The sequence below is a fragment of the Phaenicophaeus curvirostris genome, chromosome 8 (genome assembly GCF_032191515.1).
Source record: "Phaenicophaeus curvirostris isolate KB17595 chromosome 8, BPBGC_Pcur_1.0, whole genome shotgun sequence".
Taxonomy (NCBI): Eukaryota; Metazoa; Chordata; class Aves; order Cuculiformes; family Cuculidae; genus Phaenicophaeus; species Phaenicophaeus curvirostris.
The window spans coordinates 33147457-33161420 of record NC_091399.1 but is presented as its reverse complement, the minus strand read 5'-3'; the positions used below and the strand labels follow the sequence as shown (position 1 = coordinate 33161420).

General features: G+C 41.8%; 1 protein-coding gene across 2 annotated transcripts in view; it reads left to right on the top strand.

Moving 5' to 3' along the window:
* LRP8 (LDL receptor related protein 8) overlaps positions 1 to 13964 on the top strand; it is a 186087-nt gene that overhangs the window by 104575 nt on the left and 67548 nt on the right. For both annotated transcript variants that reach the window (XM_069863143.1, XM_069863142.1), the window contains exon 3: positions 6577 to 6699. In XM_069863143.1, the coding sequence (XP_069719244.1) occupies positions 6577 to 6699 (123 nt within the window). The remainder of the gene's footprint in view (positions 1 to 6576; positions 6700 to 13964) is intronic.

Genomic DNA, 13964 nt, shown 5'->3' with positions numbered 1-13964 from the left:
ACCCAAAAATGTTGTTAGCTTTGCCTTAGTTACATAGGAAAATTTAGCAATGAAGGCATGTATTTGTTAGTTGAAGTCACTTTAATTTCATACATGAGAATAAAATGCTTTTCAGCATTCTGTGTATTTCACTGCTTTCCGTAGCTTGCAATTAGGTGCTGCTGTTTTCCTCTGCTGCCATTTTCCTCCCAGTAAACTCAGCATTAAACATGAAAATGTATTTGAATAATTCTGAATAGGAGGATATTACTATTTTAACATGCACAAAGATGGGTACCTTTGATACTAATGAAAAATTACAGGTGACTTCTCTTTCTCCTTTAATTGATTTGATTTCATTGATCGGAGGAGCTACTTTAGCCTCAGCAGGAGGATGTTTTGATTACTGTAATAGCAGCTTCAAGCAGTCCCAAACCCTCTGCTAAGGCTTCTGTCAATCGAGCATTGTTTTCTGGGGCCGGTTCAGGGGGGGTCTTGGGTAGGAGTTTCTTTAAAATGTGTTTCACGTGGAGTATCAAAGGAACCGTGGTCTCTGTCTAAGCACCAGCTGTTTGAGGTGATCCGATTAATCTTGTTTTATAAATGTAATTGCCTGCTGAGATGGCAGCATCAAAAAAAAGTGGCCAGATTCAGCTAGTGGTTAAACATTCCCTTTCATTACTTCAAGGTGTCCTTAGTTGTCTGAAAACTGAAAGGACTCATCAGTCCACATCCACTAGGATTTCCTGACATTTCAAGTATCAGAGTGTATCTGTTGATGTTTTGTAGCTGCAAAACAACCCATTCCTGGGATTTCCCATGCCGTGGATTTGGCAGTGAGTGGCCATGTGCAGCGAGCCCCATCGCCCCAGCAGAGGTGCTGCTGGAGGAGCTGGGCTCCTAGAGTGCACCTGGAGCAGGGGTGGCTGAGCATGGACAGGAACAGAGCTCTGCTTGCCCAGCTGCTGTGACCAAGAAACCTCTGCGGACTGGGCTGTCTTACCCTCCCTCTAAGTGGCACTTCCTCCTCTGTGAAATCGATGCCACCTTAGCAGCAGCAGGGATTGAGAGTACTTAGGCTGTAGAATTGTCAGGTGTAGGTTAGGATTTTTAGATCTCCTTAAGAGGACTAAGATGTCCTTTGCATATATAACCTGACCAAAGGATTTGGGGTCAGTAACATAGAATCATAGAATCGCCAGGTTGGAAGAGACCCACCGGATCATCGAGTCCAACCATTCCCATCAATCACTAAACCATGTCCCTCAGCACCTCGTCCACCCGTCCCTTAAACACCTCCAGGGAAGGTGACTCAACCACCTCCCTGGGCAGCCTGTTCCAGTGCCCACTGACCCTTTCTGTGAAGAATTTTTTCCTAATGTCCAGCCTAAACCTCCCCTGGCAGAGCTTAAGGCCATTCCCTCTCGTCCTGTCCCCTGTCACTTGGGAGAAGAGGCCAGCTCCCTCCTCTCCACAACCTCCTTTCAGGTAGTTGTAGAGAGCAATGAGGTCTCCCCTCAGCCTCCTCTTCTCCAGGCTAAACACCCCCAGCTCTTTCAGCCGCTCCTCATAAGGCCTGTTCTCCAGCCCCTTCACCAGCTTCTTTTGAGGAGTGGTGATGCTGACCAGGTATGTGGTTAGAGCTCAAACTCCTGCTCCAAGCGGATTTTCTGTCTTTGGGAATATGTATCAAATTTGCAGTGAATATAGCTTCAGGTAGGGGAGAAGAGAAAAAAAAAAGTATTTGTTTTCCTGTCTTGCTGGGACTTTTTGTTTGGGAGTGGCATTTGCCATGTTATGGTGGCTGTATTTGCAATCAGGAGTTGTTTGAGGGTATAAGCTGAAAACGTTTGGTTGCTGTCAAGTTTTGTATTGGCCAGAATCTCTCTCAAGCCCTTCCCTTTCTCTTGGTAAGCAGAAAAACTCACTGGGCCAAACAATCTCCCTTTTCTAGGCTGTTGATTTGATTGTTCTCTCTTCATCTACCAATTTTATGAAATGTAGAGGAGTAGGCTTGTTTTTCACGTGTTTCCAACCTTTCAGAATTGGTGGAAACTGGCCAACAGTACTGAGTGGGGGAGAATGGGGAGAGAGCACAGTCTGTGAGGTCTCTGTGGATTAATGCTCAAGGATGCGCTCAGCAGCCTCGTTTTCTGTTTGGGTTCACAACCCAGAGTTTTTGAACAAATTCCTTAATCTAAAAATACTGTGTTTCGAGTCTGTCACATACGTAGTGGTTCAATCTCTTAGTGGAGGGGAAATATCTTTGTGATGACTCTCCCTTACAGGCAAGTTGTATTCAGAAAATGTGCTTTTACATCACTGCTGGTGTTGAACAGCTACAGCTTTGCTCCTTGAACCATTGGTCTGGGAGAATTATGAGTCACAAAAAATGAAACTGTTGTGGTGTGGAGTATCACTTAGTATTACAAATGTGCAAAATAGGAATGAGCAAGGGCTCATTATAAAGATATCTTATTAAGAGTAACTGTAGAGATGTTCCTGCCCCCTCAAAAAAACTGTAGAACTGAAATGAAAGTTACATGATGTTAAATGAAGTGACCCGAGGCTTTTTGGGGTAGTGGGAGGATGTTGAGTTTTATTATGAAGAGAATGAAAGAATAAATCCTGGACCTTTCAACTAGATACAGGTACTGGTTTGGCATTAGGGTCAGGGATTTGACCTTTCAGAAGGAGGTGATTTTCGAAGCCAGAAGTGACGTTTAAATCATCCAGTCCCTGCTCCTAGCCAGTGCAAGACTTGTTCCTTTTAGTATGTACGTATTTTTTCTAGTCTGATTATACATATCCCCAGTGACTGCTTTTTTTAATGAATTCCCTCTATAAATGTTCGTATTCTAAACCAGCCTCCCTGGTTTCTCTGCTTTTAATATGCTGGAGGGATGAACCCTGGATTCTTTCTTGCAGCTCAAGCTGAGAGGTGTGAGTAATGGAAAGGAAAAGAACGTTATGCAAAATAAGAGACAATGTTGGCTTGATGCAGTTTAGGGTATTTTTCTGTCCTGGATGGATAAAGTTGAAACCTTTGTTTCTCCTCTTGCCTTTCTTCCTGGGAGAAGAGAAGCAGGAATGCCTTCCTTTGCCCAAGCCTTTCTTTGGAAAGCTGTCCAAGCTAGGGCTGGTCCCTCATGGTGACTGAGCCCCATGGCCACAGTGGCACCAGCTTCCACCCTGGGGTTTCTGACATATCTGTCCAGCTGCAGATGTGAGAAAGGAAAAGCAGGTACCAAAGGCAAATCAAGCAAGAGTCAAAAGATAGGCAGTCTCTTTGGTGTCACTCTCTGCACGTGAGCAGGGAAAAGATGAAAGGCTCTGCATATGCTTCAGTAGCCTTCTCTTTTCTTGTTCCAGGTATCGGTTTACCCCCTGAGGAGCAGAGCACAGGGATGCTGTGACTACTTACTCTTGTTTGTTTATGTTCATTTTGAAGAGATGTGCGAGTGGAGCTGCCTGGGCTGCTTACAGCAAAGGAAATGGATCTCAGGGGAACAATTAATTTTGCTTGGCTATTTCTGAGTCAGGTGAAACAGTGAAATGAACCTGTGTCCTCCCCATTGTCTAAAAGGGATGTATTTATTTATTTTACATTTTAATGCACCACTGACAATTTATGTGCAAGCCTCAATAAATTTTTAATAAGAGAACTGATAGAAGCAACGTGTATAACATGGGAGATTAATAGAAAAGGTTATCGGACTTGAAAAAGGAAAAAAAAGACAAGAGAGCTGATATTTTAATTAATGGCTCCCTGCCTGTGTTGTGATCCCAGAGACATGACGATTGAGCACCAGAAGGCGAATCTGGTTGGAAAGTGATTCCAGTCTTGTGTTAGAGGTGAGAAATGATACGGTGCTTCAGTATTCTTGCAGTTTGAATAATCTGGGTTGGTGTTTGCAACGCAAAGCAGAGTTTATTGGAATTAAGACAGTTCCTCAATGTATTGGAGAGTAGTAGTAGTAAAAAATAATACAAAATAAAATATAGTGTGTAATACAAATAATAAAAAGCAGAAACAGTAAGGGGAAAAAAGAAATAGTAGAATATAATAATCATAGAAAGGTTTGAGCTCTCCCTCCCTTGATCCTGATCCTTTTTGGGGTTAGGTAGCTTAGATTCAAACAAAGGACCAAATGTATTTGTATCCTGCTGATTTGTCTGAGAGGGGACTGTTGGACCTTTGGGTGGCCTTGTGGGCAGGGTTGGCTCCTGCTGATGAGTAGCTGTGCCCAGCTTCATTTTGCAAAGAGGAGCTGCACTCGGGAAGCATGTAACACCCTTCCAAAGGATGCCCTGGGACTGTCAGTAATGCTTCACTCCCCCTTTTGTGAATCCTGGCAATCCATTAATTGCGCTGCCAAAGAGCAGCATCAGGGGAACAAAGCAATCAATGCCACCATCTGCTGCGAGCAGGTTGGCCATGCTGAAGGGAATGCCGGTTACGCTCCACTCTGTGGCTGACCACCTCATTCATGCTTGTGTCTGCATGTCCCAGAAATAACCGTGATCAGAGCATTAGACCCATGGAAAAAGGGGAGGGTTATTTTGAGGTAGAAAAGTAGTTGTGTTGCTGTTTGGCTTTCTAGAGAATGGGTCAAAGGAGGGTTTTCCTATGGAAGGCAAGGCACTGAGAAAGCCCAGTATAAAACTAAATGCATTTTAAAATTAAAATTTCTTATATCTCTGCTTTCTGGGTGAAGACATGATTGTTTCCTTTGTAGATGCCATAACCTTCCTCTAACAGCAGACACAAACATTTTACTCAGCTTCACAACAAACAGAGGGGAGTACTCCGACTTCGCTTTTGCATGCATATCCCATCTGTACCTGCTCGAACTTACATTAAATAAATCAGAACTGACACCTGATAGCCAGTTTCACAAGTTATGATTTTCTAACTGGAAATATTCAGGAGGAAGTCAGATCTCTCTGGTAACACGTGCAGTGTCTTTCAAAGATCAAACTGGATTCTTAATATGACTGGTCTCTTGTCAAACTCTTATTCTATATGACATTGGTTTTTTTCCTATATTACTTCATAATATCTGGTTCTGAATGACTGAAGAGAAAAATTTTATTTTTTTTTTTCTGAAAGTGCATCCTGAGAGATTGTACAGATGCTTAGTGATGCTTTGTAGTGTTTTACTCCTGGATTTTCTGGCAAACTGCATGATTTGTGTATTAGAAAATGAGCACTTCATTTCTGCCATGTAGACTTCTCCAGCAAATCACGTGGTAATGCCTGTTGTTTCCTGCTTGGGCACGCAACCGATATTTAACATGACTCCTACCCTGAGATCAGCTCGTGTAAGAAAAAGAGAAAGGAAAAAATAATCAAACTCTGGGGGCTTATTTATTGTGTTAAGTGCTTTGAAAATGTTTGCTGGAAGAAATACTGATGTAGCAATAACGCGTGCACAAAACTTGCATCAGGGAACAGCTCTCAAGCTCACGCCGCACCGTGAGGGCAGCTGAGCAGTGGAATGGATTGTCCAGGGAAGTTGTGCTGTGTCAGTCTTGGGAGTCTTAAAGACCAGACCAGGTAAAACTCAGAGTAACCTGGTCTGACCTCAGAGCTGACACTGTCTGGAGCAGGGGATTGGACTTGATGACCTCCTGAGGTCCTTTACTACCTGAATTTTCCTGTGATCCTATTAGGTTGTGAGCAGCTTTGCAGAGGGAAAAACCAAATCTTCTCCCTGCCCTCACTTCCTATGTAAATTGATCCTTAACAAAGGTAGATGCCAGTTAACCAGTGTTGCACTTCAAGGGTGGTAGCAGTGAGCCTGAGTTGATGATTCTCGTGGCATGACTGCTCAGTCCACTTCCTGGCAGAAAAGCCACTAAAGTCACCATTGCAAAAGCGGTGCCTGCTGATCATGTTGGCACTGAGACCAAGGACCAAAGGGGCTAGGTAGCTATAGATTACTTTTTCTGCTGCAGTCAGAAGATGCTGATTTGTATTACCGGGCACTGGTTGTGCTGTGCCACCCGCACAGAGGAATAAGCTAATTAATTGCTTGAGGTAGGTCGTGTCTTGCATCTTTTTCAAGCTGTGGGTTGATGCAAGCAAAGCAAATTGTGCAGAGTGGTTGGCATTTAATGATTTTTAGTGTTTGGAGGGGTGCTCTGTGATCATCTGCTATAGTGGCAGATGTACTAAAAAGCCATGAATGGATTGCATAGATAAACATTTTTACTTATGTTACTCCAGTGGTGAAACTTGTTTGTCTTACCTCTTTGTAAGTTGTGCAGCATCTTTCAGTTCCATGTAGGCAGCAGCTTTTTGTGGTAAAAGTCTCGGATAGTTTTTTTGAAAAAGAAATTCTCTGTTCTTTTCATGTCTGAAAAAAGGGTTAAAAGAGTGAATCCATCTTAAATAGCAGAGGGATAAGAGTTCTAGAGACAAGAAATACCCATCTTTGATACCTGTTTGCCTCTGCTGTGAAGAAGCAACGTTGACTGTGGAATGAATTCTCTCAATACAGGGCAATATCGATATCATCCTTAGTGGGACTGTATACAATGGAGATCTGCGTTACTGATATTCATGCTCAGTACTTTTCTTTTTTCTTGCAGCAAAGAAAACTTGTGCTGAGTCGGATTTCACTTGTGACAATGGCCACTGCATCCTAGCCAGGTGGAAATGCGATGGTGAAGAAGAATGTCCCGATGGGTCAGATGAATCAGAAGCAGCATGCAGTGAGTAGCACAGAAAAGGGGTGTTTTTCAGACGTGTTATCTTATCAAAACACAGAGAAATTGGAGGTGTTCCAAATACTTGCAAGATTTTCTGTCAACTTGTGATTCTGTTAGAGCAGAAATTAAGGAAACAAAAGATTCAGGTCGTTCAAATCAGATTTTTCCAAACTTTCAAATGTACCAGTTTTACTGACTAGGACATAAGCAGCACTGTCTAACACGTATTTCTCTCTCTAATGGAATGGAAAGCATCTCTAGCTCTGCTACAGTTTATCTGGTTGTAGGGCTCATGATCAGCAACAGTACAGAAAGATCTGTGCTCATCTGGGATCAGGCCTTTTGGAAACTCAGATTTGCAGCATCTTGTATGGTAGCATACTGGGATTTATCATCACTGCAGACAACACTTCTGTCATTACAGAGGAAATTGGCAATGTTAGAGTATTGCTCCAAATTTTTTTTAATCTTTTTGCTTTCAAGAACAAATGGAGAAAAAGGCAGGTGGAAGATAAGCAATATAAAATAACTAAAGCTGAGAGTATGTATGACAGATGTTAACTGCAGGTAATGCCTTTTAAAAACCCATTGATTCAGTCAATAAAAGGACATGTTTGATTTTCATTTGGTACATTTTACCTTGTTCTTTTGATTCTCTGAGGAGGTCCATTTGCACTCCATTGTTCCTGAACTCTGGAGGGTTGTCTGATGTTGAGTTGAAGGGAATCCCAGGGATGTTTTAATGAAAACACTAATATGTAGACTCCTATTTGCATGCTTACTTATGCCTGCAGATTTGTTCTTGGACAGAACAAGAAACTAGTACAAGCCCTTCTATTGAATTTCTAGTCACGTACTTCACAAATATATTCCCTTGAGTCAGGAGCAGGGTTGGTGGAAGTATTTTATTGGATTTCACCAGAATGAGGCACATAGTGGACTTGAAAATTAACTATACTTTTATTTTTAAGCCTAGTACCAGTGCTACTTTCTCCCTAATTAAGAAAGATTAATGCATTTCTCTTGCATAAAATGAATGGAATAATTTTTGCAGCCATATACAGGCTACAGGAAAAATTACTTCAGTGGCTGCATTAACATATTTATGTATTGTATATGTTGGTCTTTCACCCTGCATGCTCCTTAGTCAAAAACTATCATATTAATGCTGCTTCCACTACCTGATTGCCTGGAGGGGAGATGAATAACTAAGCAGCTCCATTCTCTGCAGTCTCTGTCTGTAAATCTCTTGGCAGAGACCATAGTCTGGACCATGCACTGCTAAGATCCCTGACAATTTCTCTTAATAATCTTTCGTTCCTTTTCTAGCCATTTTACCTTCCATTTCCTCCCACTTATGTTCATACTCTGGGGAAATCATTCTTAAGACTTATATATCTTAAGAGACTTGACCTGAACCTCTGATTGTTACAGTAAGGGGCTGCCATCCTGAGAGGAAAGTAATTTCTTCAGTTTTGTGTGATTTTTTTTTTTTTTCTGCTTGAAACATTCTAAGAGACTGAAGTCTGCATTTCTGCAATAATGATTTTGTTCAGAAAAATAGATGGCTCTTGAATGTCTCCCTGGTACTAATGGGAGTGGTGGGCCAGTGTCACCTCAACACAGGGAGAAGTTTGTTCCCGTTCTGCAGTGTACGTCTAAAAAGTGGATTGGAAATTTCTTGTGAAACTAGCAGTACCAGAATTGATCAGTTCTTAATTTGGTTTTTAAATAGAAGGGCTTTGAAACTAGCTCAAAGACCACAGTATACAGCTGTGCCATACGGTATTTGTTTATAGCAGTCTCAAGCAGATTTTACCATGAACAGTTTATATGATGGATGCATGAACTCATTCCTCGGTGTTCACAGATACAAGCCTGTATCTGACTTAATGGCTGGTTCACAAGAGAAGCCAATGTTTCTGTCTGTACCAGTTAAAAGCTTGCCTTCCAATCTTAAAAATGTCTGCGACTAGAACCTGGAGCTTTACTTGTTTTATAGGATTATTCAGGTCTGAAGTTCACACTTAATCAGATGAAGATCAAGTGATTTTAATCCTCTGACTGTTGATAGCTATAGGCTTTAATTTGCACAGTAAGGACATTCTTTCCAGATGTTTTGTATACTTGTCAAAAGAGATGTCATCTTGAAGGCTGATCCAATCTGCTCTGTGAGGAAATGGAATCAGCCTGGTGTTGCATAAGCACTGTGCTGGCTGTGGGGTTAATTCAGGCACGTTTGCAAGTCTTCCTGCCACCACCGGTCAAGACAGTGAGTTATTGACCTGGTGGACTAGCAACAAAATGCTGTAGTGCTAGGCTTTGCTTTTAATTTGTACCCATAATGTAAAAGGCCCACCGCTTTTTGTAAGTGTTATTTAAGGGCAAAAAGATATAGGAATGTAATGACAGACAAAAAATGTAGCGAGAGCAAAATGGCATTCCTGTATGATCCCTCTCTCCAGTCCCATTTTCCTTCTCCATGATGAAAGCAAAACTGAACTTTCTCCCAGTGGCTGAGGAGTGACTGCAACCCCCTATATCTGTGTCACTTTTCTGTTCAGAGTGCAGAACTTTGGAGGAGTCTGCACTGTTGAGTTTCCCTAGGGAAGGGAAAGTTAGGCAGTTTGGGAAATGCTGATTTCTCACTTCTGACAAGATCAAACTGCTTTCAGACAGGCCACGTAGTTGCCAGAACCTCTGCCAGGAGCTAGGGTTATTCCTTGATTAATGCAACATTCGGACATTGTCAATACTGCCTTCAAGCTGGCCAGGCTGAGAGCATTGATAACGCTGACTGTTGCATTTTAGGTGTACTCCCAGCTTAGAATGTGATGAAAATAAGGCAGTTCCTCTCAGCATCTAGTGACCTGCTTTTTATTTTCTGAATGCTTTTGTGGTGTGCTTTTAAAGACATTTTGTGCTCTCTGTTTGGTAGTTAGGGATGTTGTGTCTCCATCTCTAAGGCTTGGTTAAGGTAACAGCTTGTGATCTTCTGTAGATAGAACTGCTGCAAAACTAAAGCAGTACTTTACTTTCTCTGTTTCCCAGCTGAAGTTGCTTGGCTTTGTACCTAAAAATATTCTCTCTAGGGCTGCCACCCATCCCTGGGTCTTCAGGACTACGTCACCTGTCTTATGTCAGGATAAGTAAGATGGCATCACACCTGGCCTAACTTCTGTTGGACCTGTGATATCTACGGCCTTTTCTGTTGTCCATGCAGTTATTTTTTTTAAACTGCATTTTATTCAAGCCACTGACTGTGGTCAGGAGTAGCAGGTGTTAGGATATCTTTCTGTCCAATTGAATTCTCAGCTGATGAGATCTATAGGACTTCTCTCTGTTGTGAGTTTTTGTGTGAGTTGAAGGTCAGTTGTTTTTTTCTAGCATGGGCTGATTTTGTAGAATCTGGTTGTCCAGGCCTTTGGTTTGAAATGAGTCATTATGAAAATCAAACTGCTTATTTCTTCATTTTTCTTTGAGCCAGATCCTTAACCTTAAACACACTTTCACATCCGTAGGTTTGTTCAAGTGAATTATTCACATAACATGTGAGTGTTGCCACCAAACATCAATGTTCTGCCATCTGTCAGTTCTTCAGTGCTGTTATCTGGCTGCTAAATTTATTTTGTCTCATTTAATTTATATTAAGGTTTCAAAGATATGTGTCCCCTTTCTTGTGAGCTGATCTATTCAAGGGCCTCTTGTGGGCTGGATCTGTTCTCTCTGAAGTCATCATTAGAAATATTGTCAGGTGAGGGGGGTGGGATGTTTTGTTTTATTTTCTGTGTATGTGTAGAAGCAGAATGAGAAGTGAAGAGAAGCAAAACCATGTGAACTCAGAAATTAGTGATGTCCACAAGGGGCAGAGGGACCAAGTTCACAGTTTAAAAAGTTGTGTTGACTGAGGCTGGGGAAGGGAGGAATTGGAGAAGGAATTTAATATTAAAGTGAGTGTTATTTTCAGAAACCTGCTTCATAAATGAAAAAAAATGGGGTGATGGATGAGAGAGAACAAAGAAACACCATTTAGCTGTGCTGCAGCAGTGCTCCTGGTGGAGAAGGGGAAGAGTGTGTATTTGGGCATGCCAACTTACAGCCTAGTCTTTCTTGACAAGGCCTTTTTAGATTGAGTAATTGCCTGAACTAGTCCTCTGTTCAAGAAAGGATGGCTGCTTGTACATAAAGCAAGAGAACTGCTTTGCCCTTGCAGGATATACGCCAAGAAAATAGCCGTGGGAGAGGCAGCCTTGTCCTCCTGTTTGACATCAGCCATTACTGGTTCTCCCTGCCTGGAGGGAGAGCCTGGAGTGCTGCAAAAACTGCCGTCTTTGGAAGGTGCTCTGAAATGATAATGGATTTCATCTTCATCACCCCAGCTTGTTAGTATGCAAGGAGCTCGCCACAAATCGTTAAAAAGGATAGCAGAGTATCTGGAAGTAGTGGGAGTAGTTGGTGCCTCTGTCTGCCTGAATCCTGTGACTCCCAACGTACCTCACCTGCAGCTGTTTGAGATACGGAGAATATTTCTGACCTCAGGGTTCGCTCAGTCTCTGAGAATCTTATACTTATTTCCTGCAAGGTTATACAGCAGCATGTCTCTGCCTGCTTCAAGATTTTCCGTGGCCTACGTGTATTCTTCCATTGCAGACCCCACCATCACCAGAGCTCCGGAGTTATTTTTCATTGCTCTTGCTAAGAGCAACTCAGTGTGACTTGGTGATCACCCTAGGGCTGTGGTGCAACCACTGCTGATACACGCAGGCTTGGCTTATGCATATGAAAAGATTTCAGTGTTTTCCTGTCCAGTTTCTTGAAGCTGAAGGAGGGGGAAGGGAAGTGATTTTTCTTCCTGAGGTAATGGAGACCTCCAGCAAAATGAATGTTATCCACCTAATGCTGTTGCAGCACAGGTATCAAATCATTCTGCTTTTTTACAAGGAAGAAATTCTAAATTTCCCTCTGAAGCATTTTGATTATTTAACTACTGACTTAAACAAAAAATCTCTGTAGAAAAATAAAAACAAATGCTAACAAACGGTAACAGCAGTGATGGGAACACAAATTAAAGGGATAGAGGAAGTGAAAATCTAAGCTGGCAAACTCTTGCCTTAGGACACTGTATATATAATGAGATCGAGGAATGCAGGCAGCATAATCTCACCACTTCTTTATCAGATACGTGACATTTTCCTAGTTACGAGCTGAAATTATTATACAGAAAGGTATAGTAGGGTGTTACGAGGAAGAAAAAGAGGAAGAGAGACCTGAATTCATATTGCATTTAATAGGGGAATGATTTAATAGGGCAGGTTTAATAAGCAGCAGTCCTGGAAATAGATTTTTAAATGGAAATGGAATATAAAATCAAACCCTGAATGTTGGTTTGAAATACAGTAGCAGTTCGTGCAGTCCTTTTTATTTTGAAGTACATGTCAGGAGTTGTTCAGAGAGATGTATCCAAACTTGACAGTTATTTTTTAATGGGTATTTTCTGTGGTCTTAAGTAGTTTGTGTGCTGCTGCTGTATATGCTGATCTCTCACAGTAGTGATCAGTTCTGTCCTCATTTTCAAAGTTGCTGAAATGCAAAATTCTGTAACTGTTGGTGCTGATGGGGTTGCTCACCCCACAATACACAGCCCTCTCCTGGCTCCCCGTTCACCCCAAAAGGTGTTACGTCTCTATTATTCTTCTTCTATGCAGATCTCTTGCATGAATGAGTCAGTTTTGGAACATTGCTGCACTTTTGTGGAAAGTAACTTAATAAATTGTTCATTACCCTTTACAGAATTTATTGAGGAGAAGGGCTGCCTGTCTTATTCAGGGCATTGTGTACACTGGGCCATTGAACTTCAAATAGCAAAAAAAGAAAATAGGCCAAATCAGCCAGGCCAGCTACAGACAGACATCAGATTCTAGGACCTGGGGCAGTGACAGAGAGGACTTATTGTTTGTTTTCATTTTGCCCCCAACATTAACAGCAGTTCTGTTTGTATATATGTAATAAAATGCTGGGGGATTGTAAATGCGGTGGAACATGTAAATTAAAGACTGTTCTACAGGATCCTCCCTGTGACAAGACACAAAAGAGGTAGTCTCATTTTCCAGATGTCCAGACTGGTTTGTAGGGCTAATTATGAAAGCTTTGATTTGTCACTGTGATCAAATTTATTAAGACGGAATAAAAGGAAAACAGCTCATGATCGTCTCTCCATGAACTCATGGAATAATTTAGGATAAAAGGACCTCAGGGGGTCATCTAGTCCAATACTGTAATCAAACTGCACCCCTGTCCTCATGTTTGACCATTCTTATTAATGAAAAAAATCACTGTATCTGGCTACACTTTCCTTTGTTGCAGCATGTCTGTCACCTCCAATCCTGTCACTGTGCACCTCTGAGAACAGTCTGGGTCCATCTTTTCTAGTCCCTCCCATCTTGTAGTTTAAGACGGCAGTAAAATCTTCCTTTAGCCTTCTCTTCCGATGGCTGAACAAATGCTGTTCCCCCAAACTCTCCTTGTGTGCATTCTCTAATTGTAGATTATTTTGTTAGATAACCAGAGATGACAATTCTACAGCCAGGATACAATTCTTGCATAGTTCACTCACCTCTGACAAAGCTTTACCACATACAAACTATAACTTAAAAATAATACATTTTTATGTCTTCGTATGCTACTTAGCAGAGGGTTCCAGACTCTCAAACTCCTTTCTGTAGAAGTGTTTTAACAGTACACTGAAGATGGGTTAGATTTGATGATGCCTGTTATTAGACTAGTAGTTCCCTACAGATCATGGCTTATAGTCCAGCGCAGAGTTTTAGAGGTCCTTTTTATCCTAAGTGTGCATAACTCCTCACATCCTCACAAATATACCTTCACCCTTGATTTAACAACCCTTATCTCAGGCCATGTATACTTGCTTCCCAAGTGCCCCTGGTTCCCTAACCACTGTAACTGCTTTGATTGCCTCCACGTGTGTCCTTATGGAGCAACCCCAAGTTGACCTTGGTATCCTAAAGGACACAAAACCATAGGGACTAATACAAGAAGTCTTTGACAGGGTAAGGAACCAAATCCGGTTTCTCCTGCATCGTGTTCCTTTTCTTGAAGTGTGAAATTATCCTTTTTACATCAAAGGAAATTCAGCGAACTCCAATCCTAGCTGTCCATCCCTACTAGTGGATAACTTTGTCTGTGGCTCATAGGCAGTGAATTACATCTCCTTTTTGATGATTACATGGCTTTGGTGGTCTCAGCATTTT